General features: G+C 44.1%; 1 protein-coding gene and 1 long non-coding RNA gene across 2 annotated transcripts; both read left to right on the top strand.

The window, feature by feature from the left end:
- The first annotated feature begins 613 nt into the window (after positions 1–613).
- Positions 614–4,420, top strand: LOC306841061. Its single transcript, XR_013781427.1, has 3 exons — positions 614–769; positions 2,250–2,313; positions 4,044–4,420. It is a non-coding gene; the product is annotated as an uncharacterized lncRNA (long non-coding RNA).
- Positions 4,421–4,924: 504 nt separating this feature from the next.
- Positions 4,925–7,114, top strand: LOC306841611 (serine protease FAM111A-like; the record flags this gene model as incomplete). Its single annotated transcript, XM_079371556.1, has 3 exons — positions 4,925–4,943; positions 5,034–5,286; positions 5,364–7,114. 3 exons carry the CDS (start codon positions 4,925–4,927, stop codon positions 6,637–6,639), a joined length of 1,548 nt encoding a protein of 515 aa, XP_079227682.1. The 3' UTR covers positions 6,640–7,114.
- Positions 7,115–14,909: the final 7,795 nt, after the last annotated feature.

Below are 14,909 nucleotides of genomic sequence, written 5' to 3'. Positions count from 1 at the left end.
AGGGAGCAGGGAGAAAAAGGCATCGAAGTATGAAGGTAAAAAAAAAAAATACAGAAAAATGAGTTTCGTCAAACACTGACGATGTTACACTGACCTCTGCTGGACAGAGACGGTACTACATCCAGATTATTAAACACAAACATGTTCAGTAACAGCAGAAACAGAAAGAAGCTGAACAGCTGAAGGCGAGATCTGTCTGTTAAGACTAATGAGTATAAACAAAAATAAGAAGATGTCTCCACCATGGTGACACACACTTCCTGTTTTCACCTGAGAGAATTAAGTTTTTCACAAATCCTTAAATCTTGATGAAGAACGAGACTTCCGGATATAGGGATATAGTTTTTTTCCTTACCTTTTATATTGTTTACAGAGAGTAGAATTATGTTAGCTAGTTTGATCCACACTCCAGACCAGTAGGTGGCGGAAATGTACCAATTCATTGTTTGCCAACCGCCATAAAACGTCGAAGAAGAAGACTTCCTGCAGCTGCGAGCGTGACTTCCGTCATAGAGGGGGGGGGGCGGGGTTAGCTTGAAAAAAGCCCGGGAAGTCTCGCTCTCGTTCTGGAACAAAAAAAAAAAAAAGAAAAAAGAAAAAAAAAAGCTCTCGTTCTGGAACATTCCTCATTCTGGAACGTTCCTTCCCGCCGACCCTTCAGCCACTCACAGAGCTCCACGTCAGAGAGAGTCCCCCTGAATCCGTCACGCGCGCTCATTCAACAGCCAGTAAAGACGGAGGAGCGATCAGAGGCAGACCTGTCCGCGAGGTGAGACGTCCATCTTTAACTTTATTCAGCGAAATCAAAAGAATAAGACTCGAAGAACGGAGTGTCGGTTTAACTGTGTTCAGGTTTTAAAGGAGGAAGACCTGTCACAGCGTCTCCGTGTAAACGGGGCCTAAATGTAAACGCTCTCCAGGCAGCATTCCGATAGAAACTCTCCTCTCTAAGGCCTCGTTTACACGCTGTGACAGTAAGAAGAAATAGTAGAGTGTCTGATTGGCCTTTCGTTCACACGGTGTTTGTGTTTCACGGTAGGTCAAAACGCAGGCTTTAGAATTCGACCTCCAGAGTGGAGGGAAACTGATACGGGGGCGTACCTCCCGCCATAAATGTGGACATGCGCAGTAGCCGAGATCAAACATAAACGGCAATGGCGGCGGATTCACTTGTGCTGTGTGCTTCAGCAGCTATTCGCCTTGTATAAACAGAACCTTGATATGATAGAATGAGCATCGAATACCTGCGACAAATAGTTATAGAGGATGGTTCTTATTATCAGTCTACAGAGCCCAGCAAGCCTAAATGTATAATTTAAAGAAGAAAAAACAAGTATAGTTGATTTTCCTGCAGCATTTATTTCAAAATAAAACTATTCACTGCTCATAATCCTTTTCTTAATCATTGCGGTTATTTCAAATATTTTTATATTCGTCCCTTCTGCAACTTTACATCAGCTTACTTTCTGAACTTGCACTTGATAGGAAGGCGCTCCGAGGTTTACATTTTTCCCCCCCGAGTCTTTTGGGTGTCTTCCAAGAAGGTTTGTTAATCTTGGCACGGCTGCTCACTGTAGGGACCCAAAGTCCCCCCCCCTCCCTCGCACTTTTAACCTCTGCCATGATGGACGTTCAAGCAATCGTGTCTTTATTTACAGCTCAGGGTCACACTTCTTAAACGCTGGAACTCCTTCAGGACGGACTTGTACCTCTGGACACTGAGCTGCAACACAGATAAAAAAAATAAAAAAAACTACAATAACAGATGAATGTTTATTGATCGCAATGATCCTTGTTATAAAAAGCATCTAATTCAGGTTTTTAATAACATAAAGAGATCTAAATAATGTCTTTGCACTTCACACGAGTTAAATTGAAGGTTGTGATTTTCACTATTCGATCACTCATTATAGCTTATGCAACAATTCTTTGGTCTTAAAAATGTTTTTCCCTTGTTTTATCTACACCCCCTAGTGGGTGGAGTCCAGATTGCACCTGACAGTTCTTTGTCTCTGTAGGACAGCAGACAAAGAACTGTGAGATCCTAAAGCTGCTTTCAGACTGCTCTGGCTTTATTCAGACATTAACTGTCAGGGTTTTATGAGTGAACACTAATGAGATAGATAGATACTTTATTGATCCCGAGGGAAATTCAGGACAGCGAGAGAGACAACAACAATAGCCTGTAACATTTCTGTAATGTGCGTCAGCTCTGTGTTTATCTGATGAGTCCTTTTGCTTTTTTTCAGCATGATCGTGGCAGAGAAACCTTGACCAGAATGGACAAAGACATACGCTGCTTCAAACTCTCAGGTGGGCTCGCATACGGCTTATCCTGGTTTCTGAAAACAGGATATGAGGTTATTGTGCAAAAAAACCCAACCCACATTAACGTGACTCTTGTTGGACTTTTTAAGAGTCCATTCCCCATCTTCAGTTATCGATCATCAACATGAAGTTATTTACTCTTATATCTGTGAGCAGTGTAAGATGGGACCCCTTTATGCACGTTTCATTCTGCCATTTGATTTGATTGATTACTGTGGTTTGAAGTTAGTCAGCCCACAGGCCCCTACAAATCTTTTTTCTTCCTGGTTAAATTAATAAGTTGCGCTTCTATGGCCTGTTTTCCTTAATAGAGTAAAAACACCAAAACAAAGAAACTGTTCCTCAACAATGAGGTCAAGGACTTTTGTTAAAATCACAAGCTCCAATCATTTAGGTTCACTACACCTGTTTAAGCCACACCGCCAACATTACAAAAGATTCCCAAACAACCGATCCGTAGCGTCCCTCTTTTTCAGTGATTTAGGCAGAAATGGGAAAACGGGGTGCAAAAAAAAAAATACAGGGGGTGCAAATTTTTCCGGTGTCACTCACGGCTGCACGGAGGTTATGTGCTCCCTAACACACTGGTTTAGAAGAAAACTGAATAAGTCTCTAAATGGTGCTTTCTGTTCAATAAGATGCATCGTTACACATTTTAGTTTTCCCAAGTTTCATAATGTTGATTTACTGTACAGCCCCGACACACCCCTTCATTATCTGACTCACTTGGTTCATGTTGTTTAACCCCTTTGTTGGCCCACTGCTTCTATCTGCACTTTCTTTAAAAAACAAACAACAAATAAATAAACTCATATTACATGTATCATCCAGTAATAATAGATCCCTAGACCTTGATAAGTCAATCAACATGGAGCTGACCCGAAAAGGTGGAGCTAAACCCTGCAGTTTGTTGATTGGTTGAAAGAATTGTCACTTCCTGTGTTACGTCGGCAAACAAAACTCTGCCGTGTTTTAACCATTGACTGTAACACAGCTGATTGTTTCCGTGTGTATTTGTCCTCACCGATCACAGCCTTCTCTGAAACAAAGCTGGATTGAGTTCTTGTAATAAAGAGTCACATGACAGTGACAGAGGAGATGAACTGCTGGATGTCTCCAGTGTTGGTTTTGTTTGTGTCGTGTTTTTCTACTTTGTTGAATTCATTAGTTAGCGGTTAGCTGTTAGCTGCTATCATATGACGCTATTGACATAGCGGCTATCGTCATCTGACTGACACGCCATCTACCAAATAGGGCACGGGTGGCTGTAGAAACACAACTGTGATCGGGTTTAAGCGTTTCAGTACCGGTATTCGGCAAACATATTCTTTTTTTTCTTTTCTTTTTTTTTTTTTTTTTAAAGTTTTGTTTTCGGCCTTTTTGCCTTTATTGATAGAGTAGGACAGTGGATAGAGTCGGAAAGGGGGAGAGAGAGTGGGGAGAGACATGCGGGAAATGGGCCACAGGCCGGACGCGAACCCGGGCCGCCCGCGTGCGAGGACTGAGCCTCAATACGTGGGGTCGCACGCACTGCCGCTGCGCCACCGGCGACCCCGGCAAACATATTATTTGCCAGAATTAGAAAGTAGCCTAATCAGATATTTAGCGCACCGTATAGAAACCCGTGTAGTAAGAACGTCTATTAAATGTAGATATTTGCACGGCCGAGGTCAAGCCGTGCAATAATTTCAAGGCCGTGTTTTTTTTTTAAATAGGCCGTGCAAAAAGCAGTTTCGCGGCAGGCTACCTGAATCTATGCTCTTTTTGGGAACCTTCCGTTGGCGTGCCAAGAATGTGGAGCCGACCCGAAAAGGTGGAGCTAAACACTGCAGTCCTCTGATTGGTTGAAAGAATTGTCACTTCCTGTGTTACGTTGGTAAACAAAACTCTGGCGTGTTTTAACCATTGACTGTAACACAGCTGATTGTTTCCGTGTGTATTTCTCCTCGCCGCTCACAGCCTTCTCTGAAACAAAGCTGGATTGAGTTGTTGTAATAAAGAGTCACATGACAGTGACAGAGGAGATGACCTGCTGGATGTCTTTGTTGGTTTTGTTTGTGTCGTGTTTTTCTCCTTTGTTGAATTTATTAGTTAGCGGTTAACTGTTAGTGGTTAGCTGCTATCATGTGATGCCAAATAGGGCACGGGTGGCTGTGCAGACGCAGAAGGGATCCGGCTTAATCGAACCAAACCGGACCAAACTGTACCGATCCGTACTGGACTGCTGTGTGTCCCTCTTTGACCTCCAAACCAAGCCTGGCAGGCAGGTGAAGAAAAGAAACGGACAAACCTTTTGTGTTTAACTATGACCAGGAATTTTGGATGCATTATTGATGTAAGTTTGATTTACTTGAAATAACAAAATAATTTGGATTATTTTGTTTGTTTAGTATTATAATTTATTGAGTTTAATGTTTTAATTCCTTTGTTTTTTAAAACTCAGTTTTTATTAAAGTTTTCTTTCATTTTGAACAGCACAAAAACATAACAGTACAGGGGATGCATGATAAAAGAAAACAAAAAAGAACAAAACAGAAAAACAAGACAGACAAGGTCAAAGAGTTAATTTGTTTGTGATAGAAAAAATCCTCCACATATGCGACACCATCCCCCTGGTCACCAAATAAACACATTCAAACCAAACAGCATGTGATTCTGTGTTTAAGTGTGCACTCCCCATTGATGTCTTCTGTACTGGCGCTAAGCTCTAACAACTAGCTTTTTCCACTTTAAGTTTCTGTGCCTTTACGGGGAGAAGGGGATAAGTGTGGAAGAAGCTCTGGAAAGAGACGGGCGCTTTGATGACATCACATGCTTCAAACTGGCCGACAATCTTGACCCAGTCATTCAGAGTAACGATTGCACAGAAGAAAATTCAAGATCGAGCTTCCAAGGGGAAATGGAGCAAAAAGGAGAATCCAAGATGCCTCAGACTAAAAGAAGAGCAGGAACATCATCGTAGAGAGGAGTGACAGATCCATCCCCAGGTCCATCAACCAGACCTGAACAGGCCCCTGAGGAGTCCGTGTCTCAAGAGCAACCGCAGAGAGCGACAGTGGTGTTGACATTGAAGAGATCGATCAAATTCTGCGTCACAAGTATCCAGTCCTGAAACAGTGGATGGAAAGCAGATTTCCTGGTGATTCTTTTCTGGAACTGAAAGTGAGGAAGGACAAATTTAGGACAATCCAAAACACCTTCACAAAATTTCCCATTTTCAAGAAGCTGATGGAAATGAGGGAGTCTGTCTGCAAAGTTGTTGTTGAGAACACATGCGACGGAACAGGCTTTGTGTTATTTAACAACTTCATCATAACTAACGCACACCTGTTTAAAGACTGTGTTGAAGAAAACACAAGAACACTGAAGAAGAGTGTAACTGTGCGTGTTATCTTTAACTATGAGGCTCCTCTGCCAAACACACGATCATACTCCTTCAAAGTAGAGGACTTTCGCATCTTCTACGTTGACGATGAACTGGATTATGCCATTCTTCAGGTCCAACCCGAGCGTCACAGATCTGACCAAACAGCGCACGTTACTTTACCAGCAGGGCTCCTGGAGAACATTGGGGAGATGCCTGCAGATGGTGTCGTCTGTATTATTGGTCACCCAGAAGGAGATGTGAAACAAGTACATCAGACACGTATCATTGAGATCGATAGGAGGGAGCAGGCTATCTGTCAGCATTTTGAACAATACTCTTATGACAGATCTATCCGCTTCAGCATCATTAGGAAGCATGGGGAAGGTTTGAAAAGGATCATGAAGGGTGGAGCTAAAGCTCAGAAAGGGATGACCTACCACACAGTGATGCGTGAAGGAGCGTCTGGCTCCCCGGTGTTTGATGCTCAGGGCCGTGTGTGTGGTTTGCACACATCAGGATTTGCATATGACTTTCATAACATCGAACGCAGCGTGATGGAGTTTGCGTACTCGATGGAGATAATCATGAAACACTTTGTGGATTGGTTAATAGACGAAAATAACATGGAGCTGTTGGAGATGGTCAGGAAGGCAGCGGGGGGAAACCCAGTTCTTCAAAAGATTTTTGAATCGGTACGTGGGAGGCTGCCTACGAGCAGCCTCCCACTTCGCAAGCCAGTTGACCCCCTGGAGAGGAGATGTAAATGCAAACCGTGCCAGCGAAAACAAAAGAGAAAAAGAGGCAAATGTGGACGCATAAAGGCGAGGCTCGCTAAAATGCCCTACAGGACTGCTCGTCCGACTCTTCTACGGGCTAATGTAAGATCTTTGGACAATAAAAATGGACCACATAGAGCTGATGAGAGCTGCGCACCGCGACGTTAGGGACGGCTGTGCGTACATATTCACAGAGACATGGCTGAACGAACGCATCCCGGACTCCGCCGTTCAGCTTGAACAGTTCACATGCTACCGTTCAGACAGAATCCTTATTAAAGGAGGAAAGAAGAAAGGTGGTGGAGTCTGTGTCTACATCAGGGATGCTTGGTGTCGGGATGCAGCTGTGGTATGTAAACACTGTTCACCGCTGGTGGAGTTTATGATCATAAGGTGCCGTCCCTTCTATCAACCGAGGGAGATTACAGCGACCCTGCTTGTCGCTGTGTATATCCCCCCCACCAAGAACAATGCTGATAGACTCAACGCACTTTGGGAACTTTACAACGCCATCAGTGAGCAGCAGACAGCCCACCCAGACGGATTTTTCATCATCGCGGGGGATTTTAACCACGCAAATCTCAAGGCGGTTTTACCCCACTTCCACCAACACGTGAACTTCCCCACAAGAGAAGGTAACACCTTAGACATGATTTACACATCTGTTAACCTTCGTCTTGTGTTAGGGTCGGCACCGACCCGTTTTAGTTTTTAAATGCATAAAAGAACCACGTAACTTTTTTTTTTTGCATCAAGGCTTTTTGACTTTGTCAGGAATCTCTATTTCAACAAAATAAAACATTTTTTTTGGTTTTCACTAAATTGTAAAATGCTCTGGTTAAAATTATGACCTTGGTGTTGTTAGGGTCGGTTTTGACCCAGTTATAAAAATAAGATTATAAAGCAATAATTAGAGCCAAAATTGAACACACACTGACAGCCAGCTCCTCTCCCAATCATGTGAGCTTTAGGGGATTCTCATTTTACCTTGTTATCCAGTACAAAAACAAAACAAACAACGACAGGCATTTCCAGACATGTGAGGTCAATTCAGTATAGAGTTGGTGACTCTATACTGACTCTCCAATTTGCAGCATGCAAAAATGAAAAAAAGATTTACAGTGAAAGAAGTTCTGGATAATATTTTTGCTGAAAATGAGGGAGTGGACACAGAGCAGCATAGTGATACGGATGAACGGGTTTCTGAGGAGAAAGACAATGTGGAGTATCATCCAGAAGACACAGACACATCTGATGAGTCTGATGAGGAGGTCACCGGTGGTGAAGCTACTCCTGCTGAAAGATTCAAGTCCAAAAATGGTGAGATCTGTTGGAGCTCATTACATCATGATTTACATGGCAGGGTAGCTGCTGCAAATGTCATCAAAATGACCCCTGGAATCTCAAGGTTTGCTGTGACGAGAGTCACTGACATCAAGACATGTTTTGAGCTATTTATGCCATTGTCACTAAAAAGAGTCATCATTGCTATGACAAACCTTGAAGGAAAAAAAGTCCATGGCGACATGTGGAAAGACATGGATGAGGAATACCTGGATGCTTATATTGGTGTTCTTTTTTTTGCTGGAGTGTACAGATCCTGCAATAAGGCCACTGATAGTCTCTGGGATGCATCGACAGGTAGAAATATTTTCCAGGCAACAATGTCACTTCAGACCTTTCATATGATATCAAGAGTCCTCAGATTTGACAACCAGAGCAAGATCTGACAAGCTTGCCCCTATCAGGGATGTCTGGGACACACGAGTGCAGCTTCTTCCACTGATGTTCAACCCAGGGCCATAGGTGTTGTGTTTTACAACATCCTCGATGTATCTGCATATAATGCATTTGTGTTGTGGACCCACATCCACCAAGTAATGGAAAAATAATAGTAAATATACATGGGTCGAAATTGACCCGTAACACCATAGATGTTACTATAGTTAAAATTATTAAAATGAAAAAATAAATAAAACAAATTTATTTAAGAGATGTGTTCTAATACCCCTCAGTAATAGTCAGGTAACACAACAACCTTTTATTTATTTATACAATTCTCTTGAGGTTCATTTTACCATTTTTTTAAATTGAAATCGAGGGGTATACTGACAAAAAAAAGGCCCAATGGCCCACACCAAAAATATTAAAACCAATATTTTCATGGATAAGGAAGCCTAACAAGGTAACCAAGAGATGAGAAACAAATTGGATGATAGATAATTGTTTTCAGTGTATTTTACAGCTGATTTAAGACACGGGTCAAAACCGACCCGTTAACATAAGAGATGGTAACAGAAAGCTAACACAAGACGAGGGTTAAAGGTGCTTACAAGGCTTCACCCCGCCCCCAGATTGGCCACTCTGACCACATCAGTGTAACGCTAATACCAGTTTACAGACCCTGGGTTAAAGTCACCAAACCGGTTCTGAAGCAGGTATGTGTGTGACCAGAGGGGGCTTCTGCTGCACTTCAGGACTGCTTTGAAACCACAGACTGGGAGATGTTTAAGCAGGCAGCCACCTACAACATCCACACAGACATTTGGGAGTACTCGGACACTGTTACCTCCTAAATCGGCAAATGCATTGATGATGTCACCACCACCAGAACCATCACCATCCGGGCTAACCAGAAGCCATGGCTGACAGGAGAGGTACGCGGGCTACTGAGGGCCAGGAACATCGCCTTCAGAGCTGGAGATGCAGTCGGCCTGAGAACAGCAAGGGCCAACCTGTCCCGTGGCATCAGGAAAGCTAAACACAGCTACTCACTTAAAGTAACTGGACACTTCAAGGACAGCAGAGACGCGCAGAGCCTGTGGCGTGGTATCCAGACCATCACGGACTACAAACCCAAGCCACAGACCGGTGACAACAACACCTCTCTGCTGAACGACCTAAACTGCTTCTTTGCCAGGTTTGAAGCAAACAACAGCATGCCCGCACAGAAGACCACCCCTCCTCCCCACGACCAGACCCTGTGCCTGACTGCAGCCAGCATGAAGAGAACCTTCTCCAACATCAACACCCGCAAGGCTGCAGGTCCAGACAACATCCCTGGCCGTGTGCTGAAGGACTGTGCAGAGGAGCTCAAAGATGTCTTCACAGACATTTTCAACACCATCATCCCCCAGCAGCTGATCGGCAAACTGGACCAGCTGGGGCTCAGCCCTTCCCTGTGCAACTGGCTGCTGGACTTCCTCAGCGAGAGGCCTTAGACTGTGATTGTCGGCGGCAATGCATCAGAAACCACCATCCTGAGCACTGGGGCCCCCCCAAGGCTGTGTGCTCAGCCCCCTGCTCTTCACGCTGCTGACCCACGATTGCACGCCATCCTTCAGCAGCAACCACATTGTGAAGTTCGCGGGCGACACAACAGTGGTCGGTCTCATCTCCAACAACGACGAGACGCACTACAGGATGGAGGTGGGCCAACTGGCCACGTGGTGCAGAGACAACAACCTCTTCCTGAACATCGACAAGACCAAGGAGGTTGTTGTCGACTTCTGGAGGCTCCCCCACTCCCAAACCCCCCCTGACCATCGACAGTGCTGCTGTGGAGAGAGTGAGCAGCACCAAGTTCCTGGGGGTCCACATCAGTGAGGATCTCTCCTGGACAGCCAACACCACATCACTGGCCAAGAAGTCCCAGCAGCGCCTCTACTTCCTCGGTAAGCTGAAGAGAGCACGACTCATGTTTGGATTGGATAGTTTGCAGGTGACGTACTATGAGGTGAGCGTATTGCATCACTTCCTGTTTTGTCTCGCTGCTACTTTACCGAATGCTAAATTGTTTATCTTGTGTAGTTTCTTCCAGTTGTTGTCTCTAAATCACTACACACTTCGACTAATAGAAATAATCACCAAGCACTCTTGCCCTCTAGAGGGTTATTTATAGATCTTTTGTTTGTGTTAAACTACATACTCAGGCTAACTTAGCAGTTAGCTTCTCATACGATGGCTTCTCTCCCTGCCTCTCCCTCTCCTGCCCTCTCTTGTTCTGTGTGTCAGATATTTAGCTACTCCTCGTCCTCCTTTACTGATAAAGGTATCTGTATTAAATGTAGTTTATTTATAGCTCTGGAGGCGAGGGTGTCTGAGTTAGAGAGCAGGCTCCGCACCTTTGAGTCAGAGTCATCTTATGCAGCAGCAGTTAGCCAGCCTTCTGTAGCCGGTGCGGGCCGACATAGTGTTAAATCTCCCCCGGTAGCTCCCGAGCAGCCGGGAGGCAGTGGCTGGGTTACTGTCCGAGGGAGGCATAGTCACAAAACGAGGCTCACGACTCCCCACCAACCACTTCATGTTTCAAACTCATTTTCCCCACTTAGCGACCCGCTGAGACAAAAACGTCAAAAACGTGAAGTTAGCGAAGTCAGCGGGCATAGTTAGGTGTATACCCGGGGCCAGAGCGGGCGACATCACGGCTCACTTAAAGCTGCTGACAAAGGCTAAACGTAGATTTGATAAAATTGTAATTCATGTAGGCACAAATGACTCCCGACTTCGCCAGTCGGAAATTACTAAAGTTAATGTGGAGTCGGTGTGTAGTTTTGCAAAGACGATGTCGGACTCCGTAGTTTTCTCTGGTCCTCTCCCTAATTTGACCAGTGATGACATGTATAGCCGCATGTCTTCATTCAACCGCTGGCTATCGAGGTGGTGTCCAGTAAACGATGTGGGCTTCATAGATAACTGGCAGTCCTTTTGGGGAAAGCCTGGTCTGCTAGCTAGAGATGGCATCTATCCTACTCTGGTTGGTGCAGCTCTATTATCTAGAAACGTAGCAGAGTTTATTAGACCCTGACAACTCATCAGAGTTCAGACCAGGATGCAGAGCTGCAGTCTTACACACTTCTCTGCGCTTCCTTTAGATCTGTTTACCTGCCACTATAGCTGTCCTTGTGACTGTAAATCTAACTGTAACTCAGTTAGATAGCTGTAACCCTACTTATACTATAGATACTGTGTCTGTTCTCCGCCCCAGACCTGTCATAGGCAGCCTCAATAAAAGAGGCGTAAATCATAAAAATGTAATCAAAATCAAAACTACAAATACGATTTTGCAAACAAATCTGACAATTAAATGCGGCCTACTAAACATTAGATCCCTAGCATCTAAATCCCTCCTGGTAAATGAGCTAATATCAGAGAATCATATTGATCTACTTTGCTTAACTGAAACCTGGCTTTCTCAGGATGAATATTTTAATTTGAAAGATGGATATGTCCTTTAACTCTCACATTAAACACATTTCAAGGACAGCTTATTGTCACCTTAGATAGATAGATAGATACTTTATTGATCCCGAGGGAAATTCAAGGCATCCAGTAGCAGTATACAGACAGGCAGGACACAAGACATTAGTTACAATACACACCCGCTGTCCCCCCTCCCCTCTCTATACAATAATCCCCCAAACAAGATTTAGCAGCCCCCATGTGACTAAGAATAAACATAATTACAGGTTAAACCTGTGCAGTTAGCATTAGCATTAGACTTAGACTTATATAGCATAATGTACATAACCTGTGAGGAGAGAAAAACATGTGCTGGTTAAAAGAGACCTGTAAACAGTTAAAGAGCCTTAGAAACAAAGTGCTGACCTCCTAGAAACTAGTTACATGTGCATGTACAGAGGTGACTAAACATTAGATAGTCAATGCAGGGATGCAGACTGGGCCATTGGCATGCTCAGCAACATAAAGGAGCAGTGATTAGCATTAAGTATCCAAAACAATAAGCTGAAACCAGGAGTGATTAGGGTGATTATCATTGCCTTGGTAACATCTCTAAGATCAGACAGATCCTGTCGCAAAATGATGCTGAAAAATTAGTTCATGCATTAGTTACCTCCAGGTTGGATTACTGTAATTCTATTTTAGCAGGGTGCTATGGTAAATCTCTAAAGACCCTCCAACTCGTCCAAAACGCTGCAGCTCGTGTTCTTACTAGAACTAGGAAAAGGGACCACATGACTCCTGTATTGGCTTCTCTCCATTGGCTCCCTATAAAATCTAGAATAGAATTTAAAATCCTTCTGCTCACCTACAAAGCTCTAAACGGTCAGGCACCATCGTATCTTAAAGAGTTAATTGTACCGTACTATCCGACAAGAACATGACGTTCCCAGAATGCAGGCCTGCTCATGGTGCCTATAGTCTCTAAAAGTACTATGGGAGGTAGAGCCTTTAGTTATCAGGCTCCTTTGGAATCGTCTACCAGTCGGGGTCCGGGAGGCAGACACACTAGGTACTTTTAAGAATAGACTTCAAACTTTTCTTTTTGATAAATCTTATAGTTAGGGCTGGCTTAGGACCAGCTCATAGTTCTGCTGCTATAGGCCTAGACTACCGGGGGAACTGGCACCAGGATCTCTTATCTCTCTCCCTCTCTCTCTCCCAGCTTTCATATCTTATTACTGCTTGTCTCTATCTTTATATTCTAACCTCTCCTCTCTCTGGGACCTCCTGAGCTCTCTTAGGTTCCTTGGGACTGTTGGTGAGGATGCCCCCCCCCCCCCCTCACACGAGGATGGCCTGCCCAAACCCCCCCCCATTCTATCCTATCCTACCCTTCTTTCTGCATCTTGTCCCATCTCCCCCATCCCATATTCAAGCCCAGCAGATATACAAATAAAGATTGATTGATCCCCCCCCCCCCCATCATGTGCTCCTTCTACAGAGGCACCATGGAGAGCATCCTGACCAGCTGCATCACTGTGTGGCTGGGGAGCTGCACTGCTGCCAACCAAACCGGCTCTACCAGACTGAGAAACAGCTTCTTCCACCAAGCTGTCAGGAAGCTGAACTCTCTCCCTTCTCTTCGGCCCCCATGAACACTGAACGTTGAAACCTCCTCCTGTTGAACATTGAAACCGGTTGAACTCTGGTCATTTATTGCACGCATGCACAACTTTCACTTTTTTCTGATCTTGTTTTAGATTCCATTTTATTTAACTATGTACGTTTTTCACATTTAGATTTTATTAGTGTAAATATTATTTATCATATTTTACTGTACCTTTTTTTTTAATCTACATTGCTCTTTGGGGAGGGCGGGAAAGTAATTTTGATTTCACTGTATGCCTGACATGTTTTTGGACAATAAACCTGTCCTATCCTTCTTTCTGCATCTTGTCCCATGTTAAAGCCCAGCACAGTTTAGCAGATGTCTGTTCATCATGATCCGGGTCTGCTGAAGATTTCTGCCTGTTAAAAGGAAGTTTGTTCTTCTATGACGGATTCAGCTGGGCTCTTGTAATATAGCCATCAGTAAGGTCCTTTACCTGCTTTTGTAAAGTGTCTGAGATAACTCCTGTTATGAATGGACGCTATACAAATAAAGATTGATTGATTGAAGATTGATTGATTTTGTTATTGTACTCATTGATATCTGCTTCATTAATCTGCATTATTGTTCACAGTTCTTAAAATAAATCTGCTTGTTTAACACCTTGAGCTTTTGTCTGTGGAGTTTATTGAAACCTTCTTGAAGAGTCCATTCTGACATGACACTGAGTAATCAACACAACTAATGTTGATTTCCTTCTGCGTGACACTCTGTACCGTGCTGCAGCCAGTTTGACCTTCAGTCCAGTTTCTTTGAGCAGTGGAACAGCGGCGTTCACTTCCTCGGTCCACGGATGGGAGAGGTGTGGAAGCGTTCATGCACGAGCACGCGGGTTCACAACAGGAAGTCCGACGAGTAAACCTGCCGACCTCCTGATCTCTGTGTCACTGGGTCACAGGAGGATCTCATCATGTCGCTCCATGAACGGCTCACATGTTCATGTTCCCACCTTTCTCCCCTCCTTGTCTACACGTTGAGGGACAGCACAGTGATGTCTGTTATAATCCATACAGCGCCCTCTGCTGGTGACATTTGAAGTAATACTATGGTTAGAGACGTCACAACTAGTTATAGTATTACTTTTCTGTATTTTTAAAATGACCAGGAAGAGATGGCCACAGTGTAGACAGACAGTCCCGTGTGTGTGTGTGTGTGTGTGTGTGTGTGTGTGTGTGTGTGTGTGTGTGTGTGTGTGTGTGTGTGTGTGTGTGTGTGTGTGTGTGTGTGTGTGTGTGTGTGTGTGTGTGTGTGTGTGTGTGTGTGTGTGTGTGTGTGTGTGATGTGGTTACTTGGACATATACAGCCTGTCATTTCACTACAAACCTAAACATTAACATTTTTGTGTCACTGGGCAGAACTCCTAAAATATTCTTTTTTTTCCCAGAAGAGAGCGAGAGGGGCGTGGCCTCGCTCTTTAAAGCACACACACACACACACACACACACAATAAGGAGGAGAGTGTGTTTCTTATATTGACTTTACATCAGTCGAGTCGCTCGGTCCTCTCTGAGGATTATCACCTGTGTTTCCTGAAGCTCCGCCCGCTAGGTAAGAACCAATCCGATCATTAGTTTTATTAATGACT

Source organism: Symphodus melops, assembly GCF_947650265.1.
Source record: "Symphodus melops genome assembly, chromosome: 20".
Taxonomy (NCBI): Eukaryota; Metazoa; Chordata; class Actinopteri; order Labriformes; family Labridae; genus Symphodus; species Symphodus melops.
Note: the sequence above shows the minus strand (reverse complement) of the source record. Positions and strands in the feature narration are given on the sequence as shown.